General features: G+C 38.0%; 1 protein-coding gene and 1 long non-coding RNA gene across 2 annotated transcripts; both read right to left on the bottom strand.

Moving 5' to 3' along the window:
- Window positions 1–943: 943 nt before the first annotated feature.
- Window positions 944–2,624, bottom strand: LOC114822795 (uncharacterized). Its single transcript, XR_003770992.2, has 2 exons — window positions 2,485–2,624; window positions 944–2,147 (listed from the first exon to the last, which is right to left on the bottom strand). It is a non-coding gene; the product is annotated as an uncharacterized lncRNA (long non-coding RNA).
- A 4,950-nt stretch (window positions 2,625–7,574) lies between these two features.
- Window positions 7,575–13,921, bottom strand: LOC103426048 (snRNA-activating protein complex subunit). The gene is made up of 13 exons (XM_029097472.2): window positions 13,276–13,921; window positions 13,126–13,181; window positions 12,956–13,022; window positions 12,784–12,839; window positions 12,286–12,379; window positions 11,909–11,958; window positions 11,452–11,545; window positions 10,951–11,039; window positions 10,780–10,870; window positions 9,561–9,656; window positions 8,741–8,866; window positions 8,396–8,656; window positions 7,575–7,915 (listed from the first exon to the last, which is right to left on the bottom strand). The coding sequence occupies exons 1-13, from the start codon at window positions 13,444–13,446 to the stop codon at window positions 7,634–7,636; spliced, it is 1,533 nt and encodes a 510-aa protein (XP_028953305.2). The 5' UTR covers window positions 13,447–13,921; the 3' UTR covers window positions 7,575–7,633.
- Window positions 13,922–14,556: the final 635 nt, after the last annotated feature.

Below are 14,556 nucleotides of genomic sequence, written 5' to 3'. Positions count from 1 at the left end.
TTCGTCAGAGAGGAGGGAAATAAATTAAAAAAAAAAAAAAACGATGTAAATGAGAGAGAGGAGGGAAATTAATACGTAGACAGGAAGGTCATTCTATGAACGCAAGGTATTTTAGGGTTCTTAATTCTAAGAAGACATAGGATTTAGATAATTTTTACGTGCATGGGAATGAAATTCATGGTTGTAATCTCAAGCTTTGCAGTCCTCTTTTATCCCCTCTGTAAGTATGAAATTCATCAGCTTGATAACAATAACAAGTTATCAATGGATAGACTTCTTACAAAATTTCAAAGTAATTCGACAAAAGTGACGAAGTATCCTTAGCCATTACTGAAGTATCTTGAGTTCCTTCTGTTTACTAGATTCTGCAAGCATCCTGAAGGATCATGCTGACCAGCCTTTTGCATCAAATGTTCTGTCTAGAAGTAGATCATATCCCTCAGCTGAGTTTTGGATGCTTGCACTACCTCCCAGTTACCGGCGAAAGCAAAGTCTCTACGTACATAGCTAATTGAAGAGACGGAGACTTTTTAGGCTTAATAGCAATCCTATATCTGTTTTCCTTTGCATCATATAATATTAAGTCACCGCTACTTGAGCCGATGAAAACTTTAGCATCCTCTGAACACATATAAAAGCCGTGGATTTATATAGGGTATATCGTTCAGCACTATCAGTTTGGTCCAAGATTCCTCGAATCCGTATTCTGCCATTACCCACATTATCATACTCCTGTTTCTGCAGCAGAAATGGGTAAGAACACACAAAAGATGAGAACCTCTATAATCCCCAACATCCTGTTGGTATTCGAAGTTTACTAATTCAATACCAAAATATGTGGGTGATAAGTTTTCTAACTATCACACATCACTCTTAATAAAATTGGACAAAGAAAGAAAGAAGTAAATGAAGAAGCAAGCTTCTGTGTTGGACAAACTGCACGGCAAACAAGCAAAACACCTTGATATATTTAATAAGAGTTTACAAACTCAATTGCTTACAAGCTGAAATGGAAATGAGATTCTGATGATCTTATTACACGGACACACACCTGTCTCTATTATAGAGATTTTACAAGACAACATAAAGCATGCAAAACAAAAAAGAAAAGGTGTACAAAAGTCTTCACACCGTTTAACACTTTCGGCTACTTTAGACACACACAAAAGACTATCAAATAAAAAACAAGTATAGCTGTTAAAAAAACAACATGCTAGCTGAAAAGTGTTCCACCAATTTCGGCCACTGTATTTGATTTGAACTTCCAACACATCCGCCCAAATCATCGATTGTTCTTCAATGACAATGGGTAAGCGCACTAGCTCCTGAAAGTTTTCCTGAGCCAAATCGAAAGATATGATTCTTAATTTTGAATCTATTTGGCTACCTTCACCGCGTTTCCTGTCTAGCCAATGTAGGGCCCCGTTCAACAACAAACCCCGTCCAATCAATTCAACATGATTGAGGCCTTCAACAGTCCTCCATGAACCCATCTTCAGTGTAAAAAGAAAAATTTCATATTGACGATTAGGAGTTAGATTTTTGCAAATGACCTTGTAATCATCAGTCGCAGAATCATAACCGAACCCATAAAATGATGGAAGAACTGAAGAAGTAGGTTTTGGTAACTTGTTGGCATTTCCAGTACAAGGGTTCCACAAGACAACGTCCAAGCAGTTTATCTGTTGACATCAAGCCATTGCTAGATCACATAATCTGCACGAATCTTCTTTGAGGCTCTACCAGTAGTAATTTGTGCTTTCTGCAGCGTGGAACAACTACACGACTAACATTTTCGTGCTTGTTCTTCGCTAATAATGTCAATAAAGATTCATAGTCTATGGACCTGAGATGCCTTGTACTTGTAAACGTTAGTAGCCTCAAGTTGTCGTTGTTGTTGATGATGCGTCTAACTGCATGGCTGAGCTGCTTTCTGACAAAATAAGGATCTGAGATTAAGGTACGCCATGACTTGCATACACGCCGAAATCGTAGTAAGGATTTCCCTGGAACCCATGACGGTATCTCGATGATGATATCATTTGTGAAGATACAGGCACCATGATCCGATGGGACCAGTTGCGTCTGTCGCTCCGGCAGGCCACCTTCTGCCATGTTAATTAGATGATCAAATCTTTCTCCTGTAACTGTAAAAGATCCATAAAAGTATTAGAAAAAAAATTGAAGGAAAAGTAGAAAACCCCTAAAGCTTATATACATACAATCAACATGCCGCAAGAGCTAGGGTTTCCTATACTACCATCCAAAAATCTCATATAATTTGACAATCGGGATGAGGAAAGAATAATCAGATAAATAATCATCTATCATCAATCATCAATGATAGTGTTCCAGCAGCAAAAAAATTGCAGAAACATCACCCCCCAAAAAATATAGGTATAATTTAACTAAACAATCTAGAAAGATGAAGAGAAAAATAATGGAATTAACAATATATATGTGTAAAACAATCAATCCGTATACCTGTGGTTATCAGCAGGGCAGGTGAAGGGAGGAAGTGAGGAGGATGAAGAGATATGGGAGAAAGGAGGATACTAGAGCTTTGTGGGGAAGATTTCACCGGAAAATGATTCTGCGTTTGCTGGGTTAAATGGGTAGGTAATTTGAGTTGTATCGGGTTATCCAATTTATTAGAAAAGTTAGATATTCTGAACAAACATAATCGGCTAGCAACAATTTGGTTCGAATTTGCATTTGACGAAAATCGAATCACACTTCTCACTTACAAGTGAAGCGTATTTTAATGCAAACCTAAAAATTATGTATTTTCACAATAAACTTTTTCACCAACTTTCAATTTTTCCTATGCCTATTTTACCCTTTGCGATTTTATATTTTGTCAACTTTATATATTAATTTAAGAACAATACTTGAGTGCTGACCAGTCAACACTGTTTGTACCATACTTGACCAATCTTGAAACTACTGAGTATCGGTTAACGTCATACCTTCAAGAACCCACTGAGGGGTTCATGCTAAGGCACTCATGCCGAAGCACAAGAGCTTCCCTCCAACCAGCAGGTCAATCACAGCGCGACACATGTCAACGTCAAAATAAAGCTCATAGAGTCTCACAGCAACCGCGGACAAAAGCTAAAGACTCTCCTTAACTAAAAAAGGAGACCATTCTCCTACAATTAATCCACAATGTCATTATTTTACTTAAACCAGTCATTAGAACCTACTAATGGTGATTATGCTTAGACTTATGTACTTGTGTGAACCCTTCACTATTAATGAGAACTTCTCTACTCCGTGGACGTAGGTAGACTTAGGGTGAACCACGTACATCTTGTGTTTGCTTCCCTATCTCTATCTGTTTACATATTATCCTCACTAGGTGACCAGAGCAACTGAGCGAAGGTCACACACTTGGCACTTTACGTTGTTCCAAAGTCTTTACTGATTTTGTGCATCAATAAGTACAATAATTTTACTGACCTCTTATGTCGATCAATTGAATATGGACATATGTCCTATCGAACCTCTCCAAACAATTGCTATTGTAATACCCAAACACGCATCCTTCACCTTATGTCCCTAACCAAACAACATCTTCTTCCTCTCATATTTTCCAGATTACAAATTAATTTTTCTTCGTCGACCCCACCTCCATCCCCTACTCCAACCTCTCTTCTGTGCTCCACAACCGTAACAAGTCCGCAACCACAGGTACTTTGTCGACTCCGCCATCGTTTGCTAAATCCAAGCCCTAGGCTTCAACAATTGCGGGGCAATAAGGTTCTAAAAGATGCTAAGAGTTAGTAGGGTGGTGAGCTGGAGCCTAGCACCTAGGCAGCTAGACGGGGTCTAGGCGAGTGCCTAGGTGAACTAGGCGGATTTAACTAAATCCACTATATTTCATATACTTAAAATATATATAATTTCATCATAAACTACAAAATAGAATGACACATTTATTATGAAGTATTGGAACATAATGAAAACATGGGGAACAAGCATATAATGTGTGCTCATTAAGTATTCAACAAGTCTCTTACAATTTATTGAAAAAAATAAAATGCAAAATGAAAGTTATCTATTTTCTGCCCAAGTGAGTCGCAACCTAGGCGAGTTTAGGCAGGCGCTTTAGCAGGTCTAGGCATCATTTCTTAATTTTTCAAACACCTAGACATTAATCGGGGCGGTGGCCAGCAGTCTAGTGCCTAGGCGGGGATTTTTAAAACAATACACATCAGGGTGGTCGTCTTCAGTAATCGTTGTACTTAAGGAAAGATGACATGTCAGTTGATGCGGAAGAGAGGGATTGGAGGTAGGTCGTTGGAGAAGAGAAGAATTGGTGATGGGGTTGGCTTATTAGGGTAGCTGGAAAAGGGAAGCATGTTTGGGCCCAAAAATTTCACACAAGGCCCAAGAGGATTGAAGGCCCAAATGTTCTATTCCGTAATACAATTTCATGCTAATCCCATTTATATTATATTTATGTATCTAAAAATTAGTAGTTAAGTAAGGTTTTAACCAGTTTTAGTTAGTTATCATGACTGGCCAAACAAGGAAATATACCACGTCATGTTGAACCTATTCGTTTAAACCCAACACCAACCGAGCTCACATGATCTACATGTGGTTTCACATGGCTTGCTCGAGAGGTTGAGTTGTGGAAAGTTGGGAAGGTCCACAAGACCCATGAAAACTGTTTGATAATGGAAACATTGGACTACTTTGGAGCACCAAAGTCCAAACCCAACTTAGAGTTATTCCATGCTGGCCTAACTCCACAATAATTTGTCCTCCCAAGAAACATTTCGCCTCATTCCTTCACCAAGTCATATGTTACCCTGAACATATTATTACTGCAAAGTTATCTCACAAACTTTGGTCTACAGGTTGTTAAATAGATTTCATTCCACCCTTTTACCCATTGGACATCAGCCGTTTCCAACAAAAATCTCTCTCTTGCCTACTGCAGGCTTCCTGCACCACCCATAAGCTTAGCCTCAAGTTTCCCATTCTCCTTCCTCCAATTTTTTTCCTTCATCTACTTTAAAAATACGAAATCCACAAACCAAGCTTCAAGCTCCCCTCCACATGAAATCCAACCATGCATTATGGTCAAACTCATCCAATATCAAATCTCTTAGAAGACCTTATGCCAAACTTAAGCCTTGCCAACAGCAAACGTCATCTTATTTGCTAAACTGGTGGGACTTTAGCTACCAAACCTTGAGCTCTCATGCCAAGTCACTATTCCAACAGCCGCTAGCAAAACTTCTACAAACACCTGAAGAACTTCAAAGCCGCCAGAAACACTTATCAGCGCCAGAAACATTCAACGTAACATCAAATCAATCACTTAGGAGTTGCTGGACGAACAACAAAGCATACCCTAGAACTCGTTTCTCATTTGGAATGGCTTGCGCCTAGCTCTCGCTAACTCAAAAATGGGGGGCGTAAAGGCTTTGTCTACCTATTTACAACACAAGCCCAACAAAGCCTTCGAATGAAAAAGAAGCCAACAAGCCATGCTAGCCATGACTTGGAAGATTTTGCAGACTTACTGGAGCAGGAAGACGAAGTGGCCTGTTTGGTTAAACGTTTAATAAGCGAAATGGCTGTTTGGTTACTTGGTTATAAAAACTTAAAAATCTAACACTTAGGCCTCGTTTGGCACACCGGATAATACTAATAATCCGGGCCCACCAACTTTATCAGGTATACACTCGCTTGCTTATACCATCCAAAACCATGGTACAATTTAGTCGGGTTCTCTTCTTCCGCTCCAGACACTCTCTTATTCCTCTCCAGACACACGATCCTCTCCAGACGCTCTCTCTGCTTTGCTCTCTCTAGACGAGGCCATTCGCATACCACAGGACTACCTAAGAACTTGCTTTGTCCTCCTCGCTTCGCTCCCTGCTCCATCATCTCTCACATCATTTCCCTTCCTCCTTGCCCTAAACCCAGAATCACAAAGTAACAAGACCTCAAATTTGAGTCTCAATTGGAGAATCCATAAGCTGCGTTGTCTAATTCACCTCCGACCCAGATTAGACAAGGTCATCGATCGCGCCTCCATCCTTTTGGACCTTGATTTTTGATGGCAAAGGCTTTGGGCTCCGTCCTTCTCAACCTTATTGACTTGCTTCATCTCCTTGACCTTTATTTCTCAATACCATTTTCTGGGTTCTTCTAATCCCCTCTGATTACAAACTTGAAGCCCTTAAGATCCATTCCAACTCTCAGCAAATTAGCAGCATCTGTGGATGCTCAGAATCCCTCCTATGTGGGAGCATCTCAACCATGCGGCCATGCCCATCTCAGTAGAAGCTTAGTAGAATCCCTCTTCCATTTTCTTATCCAGTTCAATACCAAACATAGTATAAATAATACGGTCTTTAGTCCGATACTGCACCAAACGCCCGACTAATTTAGTCAGTACTATCCGATGATTATTTATCCTATCTGACAGAAATAGTCATTACAATCCGAGCTACCAAACGAGGCCTTACTGTTTTTATTAGACCACATAGGTTGATGAGTAAAATGAGTACTCATCTAACACGTGTCTTATTTTTATTGGCCATTTTGGTGAGTAAAGTCAGTACCAAATGGAAAAGGATGGTCGCTTGATCCTTTTCATGGGGATCTTAGAGACCCCATGATCTCACTCGTTCATTGTACATCGTGCGGTTAAAATTATTTCAAAATTTAAAATTTAAAATTAAATATGAATAGTACTTAACGAAAATTGAATCTCTAGGATCCCCGAGGATTCTTTTCCGTACCAAATATTGTCCCTAATTTATTGTTACTTCTGGAAACAAATTAGTCTTTAGGTCATCATATATATTGAATGAGGATTCTCTTTAGATTCTATTTATGAAGATTTCCGAAATTCGTAAATCGTTTTCTTTTATTGTATATCATGCGGTCAATTTTTATTAGGTATTGTTTGTGTTCAATTTTAAATAAAAAAATTAAACAGACTCGATTCACAGATCTTCGGGATCCTCACAAAAAGAATCCAGAAATGATCCTCATTCATATTATTAGATTTAACCTTCTCAATTTCAATACCGCCTTTTGTCAAGCCCTCAATTTCTAATTTATTCCTCCTTTTTCTTCAAAACCTTCCCCATCTCCATTTTCTGTTTTCTTTCTTCTTCTTCTTCTTCTTCGTTCTGCTTCTCTTGTTCTTCTTGCTTATTCTTGTAATGTCATATCTTGGTTCGAACTAATGGGGCTTATCTTATACTAACACATATGTAAAGCATTCGTCCTATGCAGTAGTAGGTACTTAATCCTTCTTCATCTTCTCCACAGTTGTATTTTTGTTACAGGTAACTAGTGGTGTCAATCTTTTTAGGCTTAATTCTGAGAAATTCGTATCACAGAGTTACACATACCATGAATTTCTAACATCTTTGTATAAAAGCATACTCAACCAGCTAGGTTTGAGCATTGATGTCTCGCCTTCTATCTACACTCTCCTTGTATTGGCCACTAAAGGAGCCGCAACCTCACCGTCGTTTAGATTGAGAAGAGGGAGAGAGACATAAGAGCAGAGGGAGAAGAGACGTAATACAAGAACAAAAAGAATCAAACATGTATAAATTGCATTAGATTCAACAGCAGTAATTGTACAAAACAATCAGTCATGGTGATAATCATACACGGAGAAGTCATCATATAGAAGATGTCCGTCCTTATAGTGGAGGAGGTAGTAACAATCGTCGCAGAAGTAACACGGGTTCTCCTGAGCCCACTTGTCATCTACAGTTACCTTTGTTGCTCGAAATATTTTACAAGCGTAACATTTTTGTATAACTGGCTTCACTTGAAATAAGAGTATTGGATAAGCTGCCCTGTTTTGTATATCTTGGGGATGAATCAATCTCATGTCACGAATTACAAACGTATGTCTGCAGTCTCCCTGTCCCAAGTCATTCCCCAAAATCAAGTTATGCAGCCAAATCACAAGAACAGCACAACCATCGACATGTACAAAGACCAAACATGAAAAACTACAACGCCGTCCAACCAAAATCTACGATTTGTTATATATTTTTTATATATAATAAGACAGTTAAAAACAATCATGGTTTGAAGGCAAAATTCCCAATAAGCGTGTCCATTTTATCTTGTTGCTCAAATTAAACAGTTAAAAAGTAAAAATGCTTGTCTCTGCATCGTTGAACCTAAAATTGTCCAGACAGTTAAAGGTGCTGATGAATTTCGTATCTTACTACGAGGATGAGAAAATAGATCCTATAAGATAACTGACTCCAGTTTTAAATAATACTAAATATGCATATGGACTTCATAAAGATTCTCAACATGTAAAATATGTAGGCAAACCACAAAATAACATTTCCCTTCTAAAGCATGAACAGATGGTAACAGAGATCTGTACCTGGTGACAATACAGATATCCAGCACCAAGTCGGAACTTCAAGTCCGAGAATTTAGTCTTGTCCATGTCAACAGCTCTGAAACTAGGCAATTGTGACCCTGTTACATCTCCTACGACTGCCTTCTGCTTCTTTTTCAATTCTCCAGCTACAACGCTTTCCCATTTTTTCAGAGCAGCGCCCTTAGAATCTTTAAGCCAATCGAATATAGGTTCGCTATAATCTACTGAGGAGGGATCTCTCAAATCATTGCAAAATGTATCCTACATAGGATAGCAATATACTAGATTTTAGAGAAAATACTATCTTCATCATGAAAATAACGAGTTAATACATAGATTTCTTACTTCTACAAGGAAGTATCCTGAAGGATCATGCTGACCAGCCTTTTGCATCACATGGTCTGTCAGGCAGTCGATCTTATCCCTCAGTTCAGTCAAGGTTTGTTGTCCGAGGACCAACAACTCTTGGTTCTGCAAACAATCTTACTATGTCAGAAACAACAGGAACTTGAGGCAAGAACCATGAGAATAAGCAAAAAGAGTACTGCATAACAAAAGTGCAAAGGAAGGAAACCTAACTATTTTTTTCTTCGGCCTACAGTTTACCATTTCCCTAAACAATACTAAAAGAAACCAGATGGACGTATGTACATAAAAATCACAAGTCTATTGCATCATTTTTGGTCTTGCTCCACTCTCAGTGGACTACCAATTTATTGAAGGGGATTCGGCCACAAGGGACCAAAAACCCAAGTCTACAAACCTAGCGAACTCAAAGCAATTCTGAAATAAAAGGGGCAGATCCAGTTGTTCTTTAGGCTTAATTCCGAGAACTTCCTATCAGAGTTACGCGTACCATGAGTTTCTTACATTTTTGTATAAAGCATACTCAGCCAGCTAGGTTTTAAGCATGGATATCTCTGTCTTTGGAGTTTCTGGTCAATGTTTGTATCTTATGTAACGTATGCCTTGCAAAAATGAAGAATTGCATTTGCACACATCTCAATCATAGAGGCATGTCAGATATTTCAACCCTACAAATCAGAAGCCCAATAAAAATTCTAGCATTATAACTTGACTAGTAGGAACTATACAATTGAAAAACAACGAAACCAACATCTATTCAATATGACATCACCAAGAAAACACATTGAAGATGCTATACCTTCAACCTTTTTTGCACACTTTGGTAAACCTCAATTGAAAGAGCAACGTCTGGATATTGCGCAGGTACAAATTCCTGAATGCTGGATGACTTCACCTGATTTGCATAGGAGGGGAAAAATACAAAATCAACAATCTGAGAGGTCAGAGTCGGCAAATTAAATATGACTGCATGCAAACATGTATTTTAGAGTCAAAAGCAATCAATCAGCTTAAATGACGTTGGTTTCAGCAATGAGATCTGAACAACATGAAAGTTACAACTTATTCTAGGTGCCACCAGCATTTGCCTCTAACGGACAACATTGGGTTTGAGATCTGACTCGAGTCATTCCTCGACCAGTTTTGAGGAAACAGTGGGAACAATTTGTTCAAAACACAGTATAACAAAATAACATAATAGCCATAAAACAAGTCCTGGTAATTTCTCATCAATCAGATAGGAGTGAAGGACATTCATTAATATGAATCTCTGTTCATTTTCATCTGAGAGTTATATCAAACGGTCAATTTTACTAGTAGGTATGGCACTTGATCACCACATATCAAAAGTTCAATCGCATGACAAACCATTTACTAACAAAGATTCAGTAACAATTTTGTTTGAAAAACCTCCTACAGTAACATGGCAGTGAAGTAAGTTGATGTTCCATCATAAAACCAATTGGCAATATGCGGAGTAGCCCAACTTACTTATAAGCACATGCAAGGTCTCTTATTCATCAAAGTGGGATGCATTCTCAACACGACCCTTCACGTGTGTCGAATTTTCAAGTCCAACATATGGACAACATAACAGGATGATGTGGTAGTGAAGAAGTTGATGTTCCACCATAAACCAATTGGCAATATGGGGAGTAGCCTAACTTACTTATAAGGCCATGCAAGGTCCCTCATTCTGCCAATGTGGTATTCATTCTTAACGTCTCCCCCCCCCCCCATCTGGCGAATTTTACGTGCGACAACATGCTCTGATACCATGAAAAAAGTTGAGGTTCCACCATAAAACCAATTGCAAATATGGGGAGTAACCCAACTTATTTATAAGCCCATGCAAGGTCCCTCCTATCAATGTGAGATTCATTCCCAACAAGGTAGATAATAGCTTAAGAGTCAAGATGACTTATATAGAACTTGAAGCATTAGTTAGTGGATTTCCAATACAATCTAAAAGACATAATTAACAATAAACATTCACAATAGGCAACTCTTAAGCAAACCTTCACTGATGAACTTGCAGATCTGAGGGGTTTCATCCTATCAATTGTCCTTGAGGATGCAATGGAAAGTTCAGTCGTCTTCGAACTACGGCTGGATCACCGTAAAGAAAAACATTTAGTTCAAAATGGAGAGACAAATCATTCAGCAAGTTACAGAGTCATTAAACTAACTTGAAAGAATGCAGAGTCACAGCCGATTTGTCTTCCTCTTGCTTTTCTTTTATTCTTTTAACACGCTCCACCCTTGCAATATAAGTCTCCTGGAATGTGGCAGCAGTTAAGTTGGTACTACAATAACAAATACAAATATATATATATATATATATATACACATATATTTATATATAAGCAAGGACAATGAAGACTGTAATGCAATGACTCTTCTACATTGCAATATCCTTTCTGCCCAACGTCACCAGGGTACTTATAAATAATTTTTCATTTCACACTCTTTCTCTTATAAACTTCCCTTTGGCGGAATATTATCCTTAAAACTAGATAGTTCTTCTCGTTCAAATTTTACTATCTCTTACACCCAATTTTCAACAGCATTGGCCTAGGCTTTCAAAATTAAGGAAGATGTAAACTCTAGTATAACTAAATACTATACTAAGTACTAACAGCTTAAATAAATACATTAACAGCACCCAAGGAGAAGTGAAAATATCTTACATTAAGAGCATGCGCATTTGCCTTTGTTCGTTTTCCCTTGCTTGATGTCTTTGTACAAGCTTTATCATTTGATATCCCAGAATCACTTACTCTCCTGAAATTGGTGCATATAAAAATTCAATAATTAATAAAAAATAATACGGAAATTCCACGAACAGATAAATTATTAGAAAAAACTACAGGATATTTGTCCAAAGTAGATATGAAGAGTACAACAATAATGCCGGGCTTATATAAACAAGTACACTCGGTACCTAGTTCCAATCACCAAAATAGAGGTAATTTGCAGTGCATGAAAAAGTCCAGGCGGTCAAGACAAAAGAACAAATGCATAGATAAGAAAATCAAATACATAAGAATCAAGGAACTACATGATCTTGGTCCATACTACATGATCAAGGAACCACTCACGCAATTCCAAAGTAAATTTGCTCACTCATGTATAGATATGACTGACCTGGAAAGCTCTTCTGGAATAGGTGAAAGATTTGAGGGACCTTCATCGTCCTACAAACAAACCCATAATAAAACCGTAACTTGTTAAGACAAGCATCATAACTGTTAATGAAATCCATAAAATTATTCTCACCCTAAGTTTCTCATTTGACCCTCATTCTCTTAAAAAATTCCCTTAGGTGGTATATTAGCCTTCAAACTAGATACTTCTTCTCATTCGAATTTGACTACCTCTTGCACCCAATTTTCAACAGCATTGGCCTAGAATCTCAAAATTAAAGGAGATATAGACTTTAGTATAATTAGATACTATACCAACTAACAACAACTTGGATGAACACATTACCAGCATACAATAAGAAGCGAAAGATATCTTACCTCAAGAGCGTGATTATATTCATTTGTTCGCTTTCTCCTCCTTGGTTTCGTTTTACAATCTTTATCATTTGAAGTCTCAGAATCATTTGCACTCCTAAATTTGGTGTATAAAATTCAAATAAATGAATAAGAATGAAATTCACAGAGCGGATCAACTATTACAAGAAAATAGAGTATATTTGCCGAAAGTAGACAATAAGACTATAACAAGACATGTGAAAGAGGAAGATAAATACTGGTCTTAAATAAAAAAGTATTTCCATAATCTAGTTATAATCATCATGAGAGAAGTAAAAGTTGAAGTGCAAGAAAAATTCAAGACAGTCAAGAAAAAGGGACAAATACATAGATAAGTTAATCAAATACATATGAATCAAGGAACTACATGATCTTGCTACATATGCCAATGTGTATGAGGTACTGCGATGACCGCACAATGACACTAAAACCAGCCACACAATTCCAAGGTAAATGTCTTCATGTATAAATATGACTGACCTTTCATTGGAGGGCTCTTCAGAAATAGGCAAGAGACTGGGAGCACCTTCATCATCCTACAATCAAACACATAAAAAACCATAATATTAAGATAAACACGATGTATGAGTCATCAAAGCTCCTTCAAATCACAAACAAAGAACTATGCACAAGTTGGAGAGTATTAGTGCACCTTAAATGCTTCCGTGATAGCCATATCGACTAACTCTTCCTCGGTCAAGATTTTAAGCTCATCCACCCTACGCCACAAACAATGCCACTCAGAATCCAAACCCACCAACCTAGAATCCAAATTGAAAAAGAAAAACCCAAAACATGGAAAGCAAAAGAAAAAATGCTTACGAAATATCTTCGTCACAGACTTGGGATGAATTTGGAGACACTTCCACCTCTAAATCCTGCAAAATGAACAGAACACAACTCTAATTAAACAAACCCATCAACAAATAGCAATGTGATACAAATTATAAACAATTCAACCACCAATGGCACCTGAAGTTCTTGGAGAATAGAAGACAGGAACAGAGGGACGCTGGTGAGGGGACCCACAACATTGGGAACGTAGATGGGCCCACCTCTGGGAACCGAGAGCTCCTCCTCCTCCTCCTCTTCCTTATCACCACCATTATTGTTGGCGCCGCCGCTGCCATTCTCCGTCATCATCTATCCGCCGCTTGCGTAAAGCTTTAAACTTTAATCGCGAGCGGGGTGCAGAAACGATGAATTTTCGGAATTTCGAATAAATTGAATGGGAGGAAAATGGGAGAGCAGCGTATGAAGGAAAAAATGGTTTCAATTAGAGGAAAAATAGTGTGAAATAGACATAGCTGCGAGGAGAGGGAAGTCTAGGGTTTGTGTGAGAGTGAGAAGGTGTATAGTTGGAGACGAAAGGGTGTGTCTTTGTGCCTGGTTGCCCAAAGGAAGCACTTCGTCAGTTCATTGGCAAGTAATGTTGTGGACTTACTGCTGCAGATGATACCGACGCAAGATGTCGTAGACTCGTAGTCTCCCATTAGTATCTATAGCCTTGGCCCCCAGCAACTCAACAAGGGAAAAAAAGAGGAAAAAGCAGGCCAATTTCTTCTTCTTATTATTATTATTTTTTTTTAGTCCTTTTATAAAAAATAATTATTAAAAAACAAGTCGTAATTTATATTAAATAAAGAATAATGCCAGGTAAATTAAAATTTTAAACCGAAATTTGTAAACCAAATGATGTAACTGTTTTTAATTGGATTATTATTTAAGTGTTGATTAACATGCTTATTTTTTATTGGTTACACGTTATTTGGTTTGCAAATTTGTTTAAAAATTAAATGCAATCATCATCTAATGATCATATATAATTAATGTGAATATATGTATTTAATACAATCAGCATATTGTAAACGTTGTGTCGTTTTTGACTCCTATAGGCCCAAAGGAACACAAGTCCAAAAGAAGACAAGAGAAGGAATACCAAAGCCCAACATAATTGGGAAGGATGATCACAAGGGCTATAGACGATCGCTTGGCGGTCTGGGTTGCCTGCCAATAATGAAGCCGAGCCTTTTTCCCATAAAGTGATTTATGACCATCGGCAACAAGTTGGTGTACGAACAACTTTATAGCACGAAATCCCAGGGACACATGGACAACCTACTCGGATGTGGATTCCCACCAACCTAGGGATCGAGCAAGGTGCTTGGGATGCATTGTCCTAAGAAAACATGCAAGTGGACCAAAACAGATATCACTTTGATGCCACAAGTCAACTAAAAAATGAAGGGGTAG

Source organism: Malus domestica, chromosome 17 (assembly GCF_042453785.1).
Source record: "Malus domestica chromosome 17, GDT2T_hap1".
Classification (NCBI taxonomy): Eukaryota; Viridiplantae; Streptophyta; class Magnoliopsida; order Rosales; family Rosaceae; genus Malus; species Malus domestica.
The sequence above is the reverse complement of the archived record's forward strand: the minus strand, read 5'-3'. Positions and strand labels throughout refer to the sequence as shown.

What these genes read in the sequence shown, in the direction of transcription:
- LOC103426048 (XM_029097472.2), bottom strand. Translation starts at nt 13,446, where the DNA reads ATGATGACGGAGAATGGCAGCGGCGGCGCCAACAATAATGGTGGTGAT. An exon ending in GTCTGTGACGAAGATATTTC is followed by an intron (nt 13,023 to 13,125) that starts GTAAGCATTTTT and finishes TTTGTGGCGTAG; the next exon opens with GGTGGATGAGCTTAAAATCT. An exon ending in GTGTGCAAAAAAGGTTGAAG is followed by an intron (nt 8,867 to 9,560) that starts GTATAGCATCTT and finishes GATTGTTTGCAG; the next exon opens with AACCAAGAGTTGTTGGTCCT.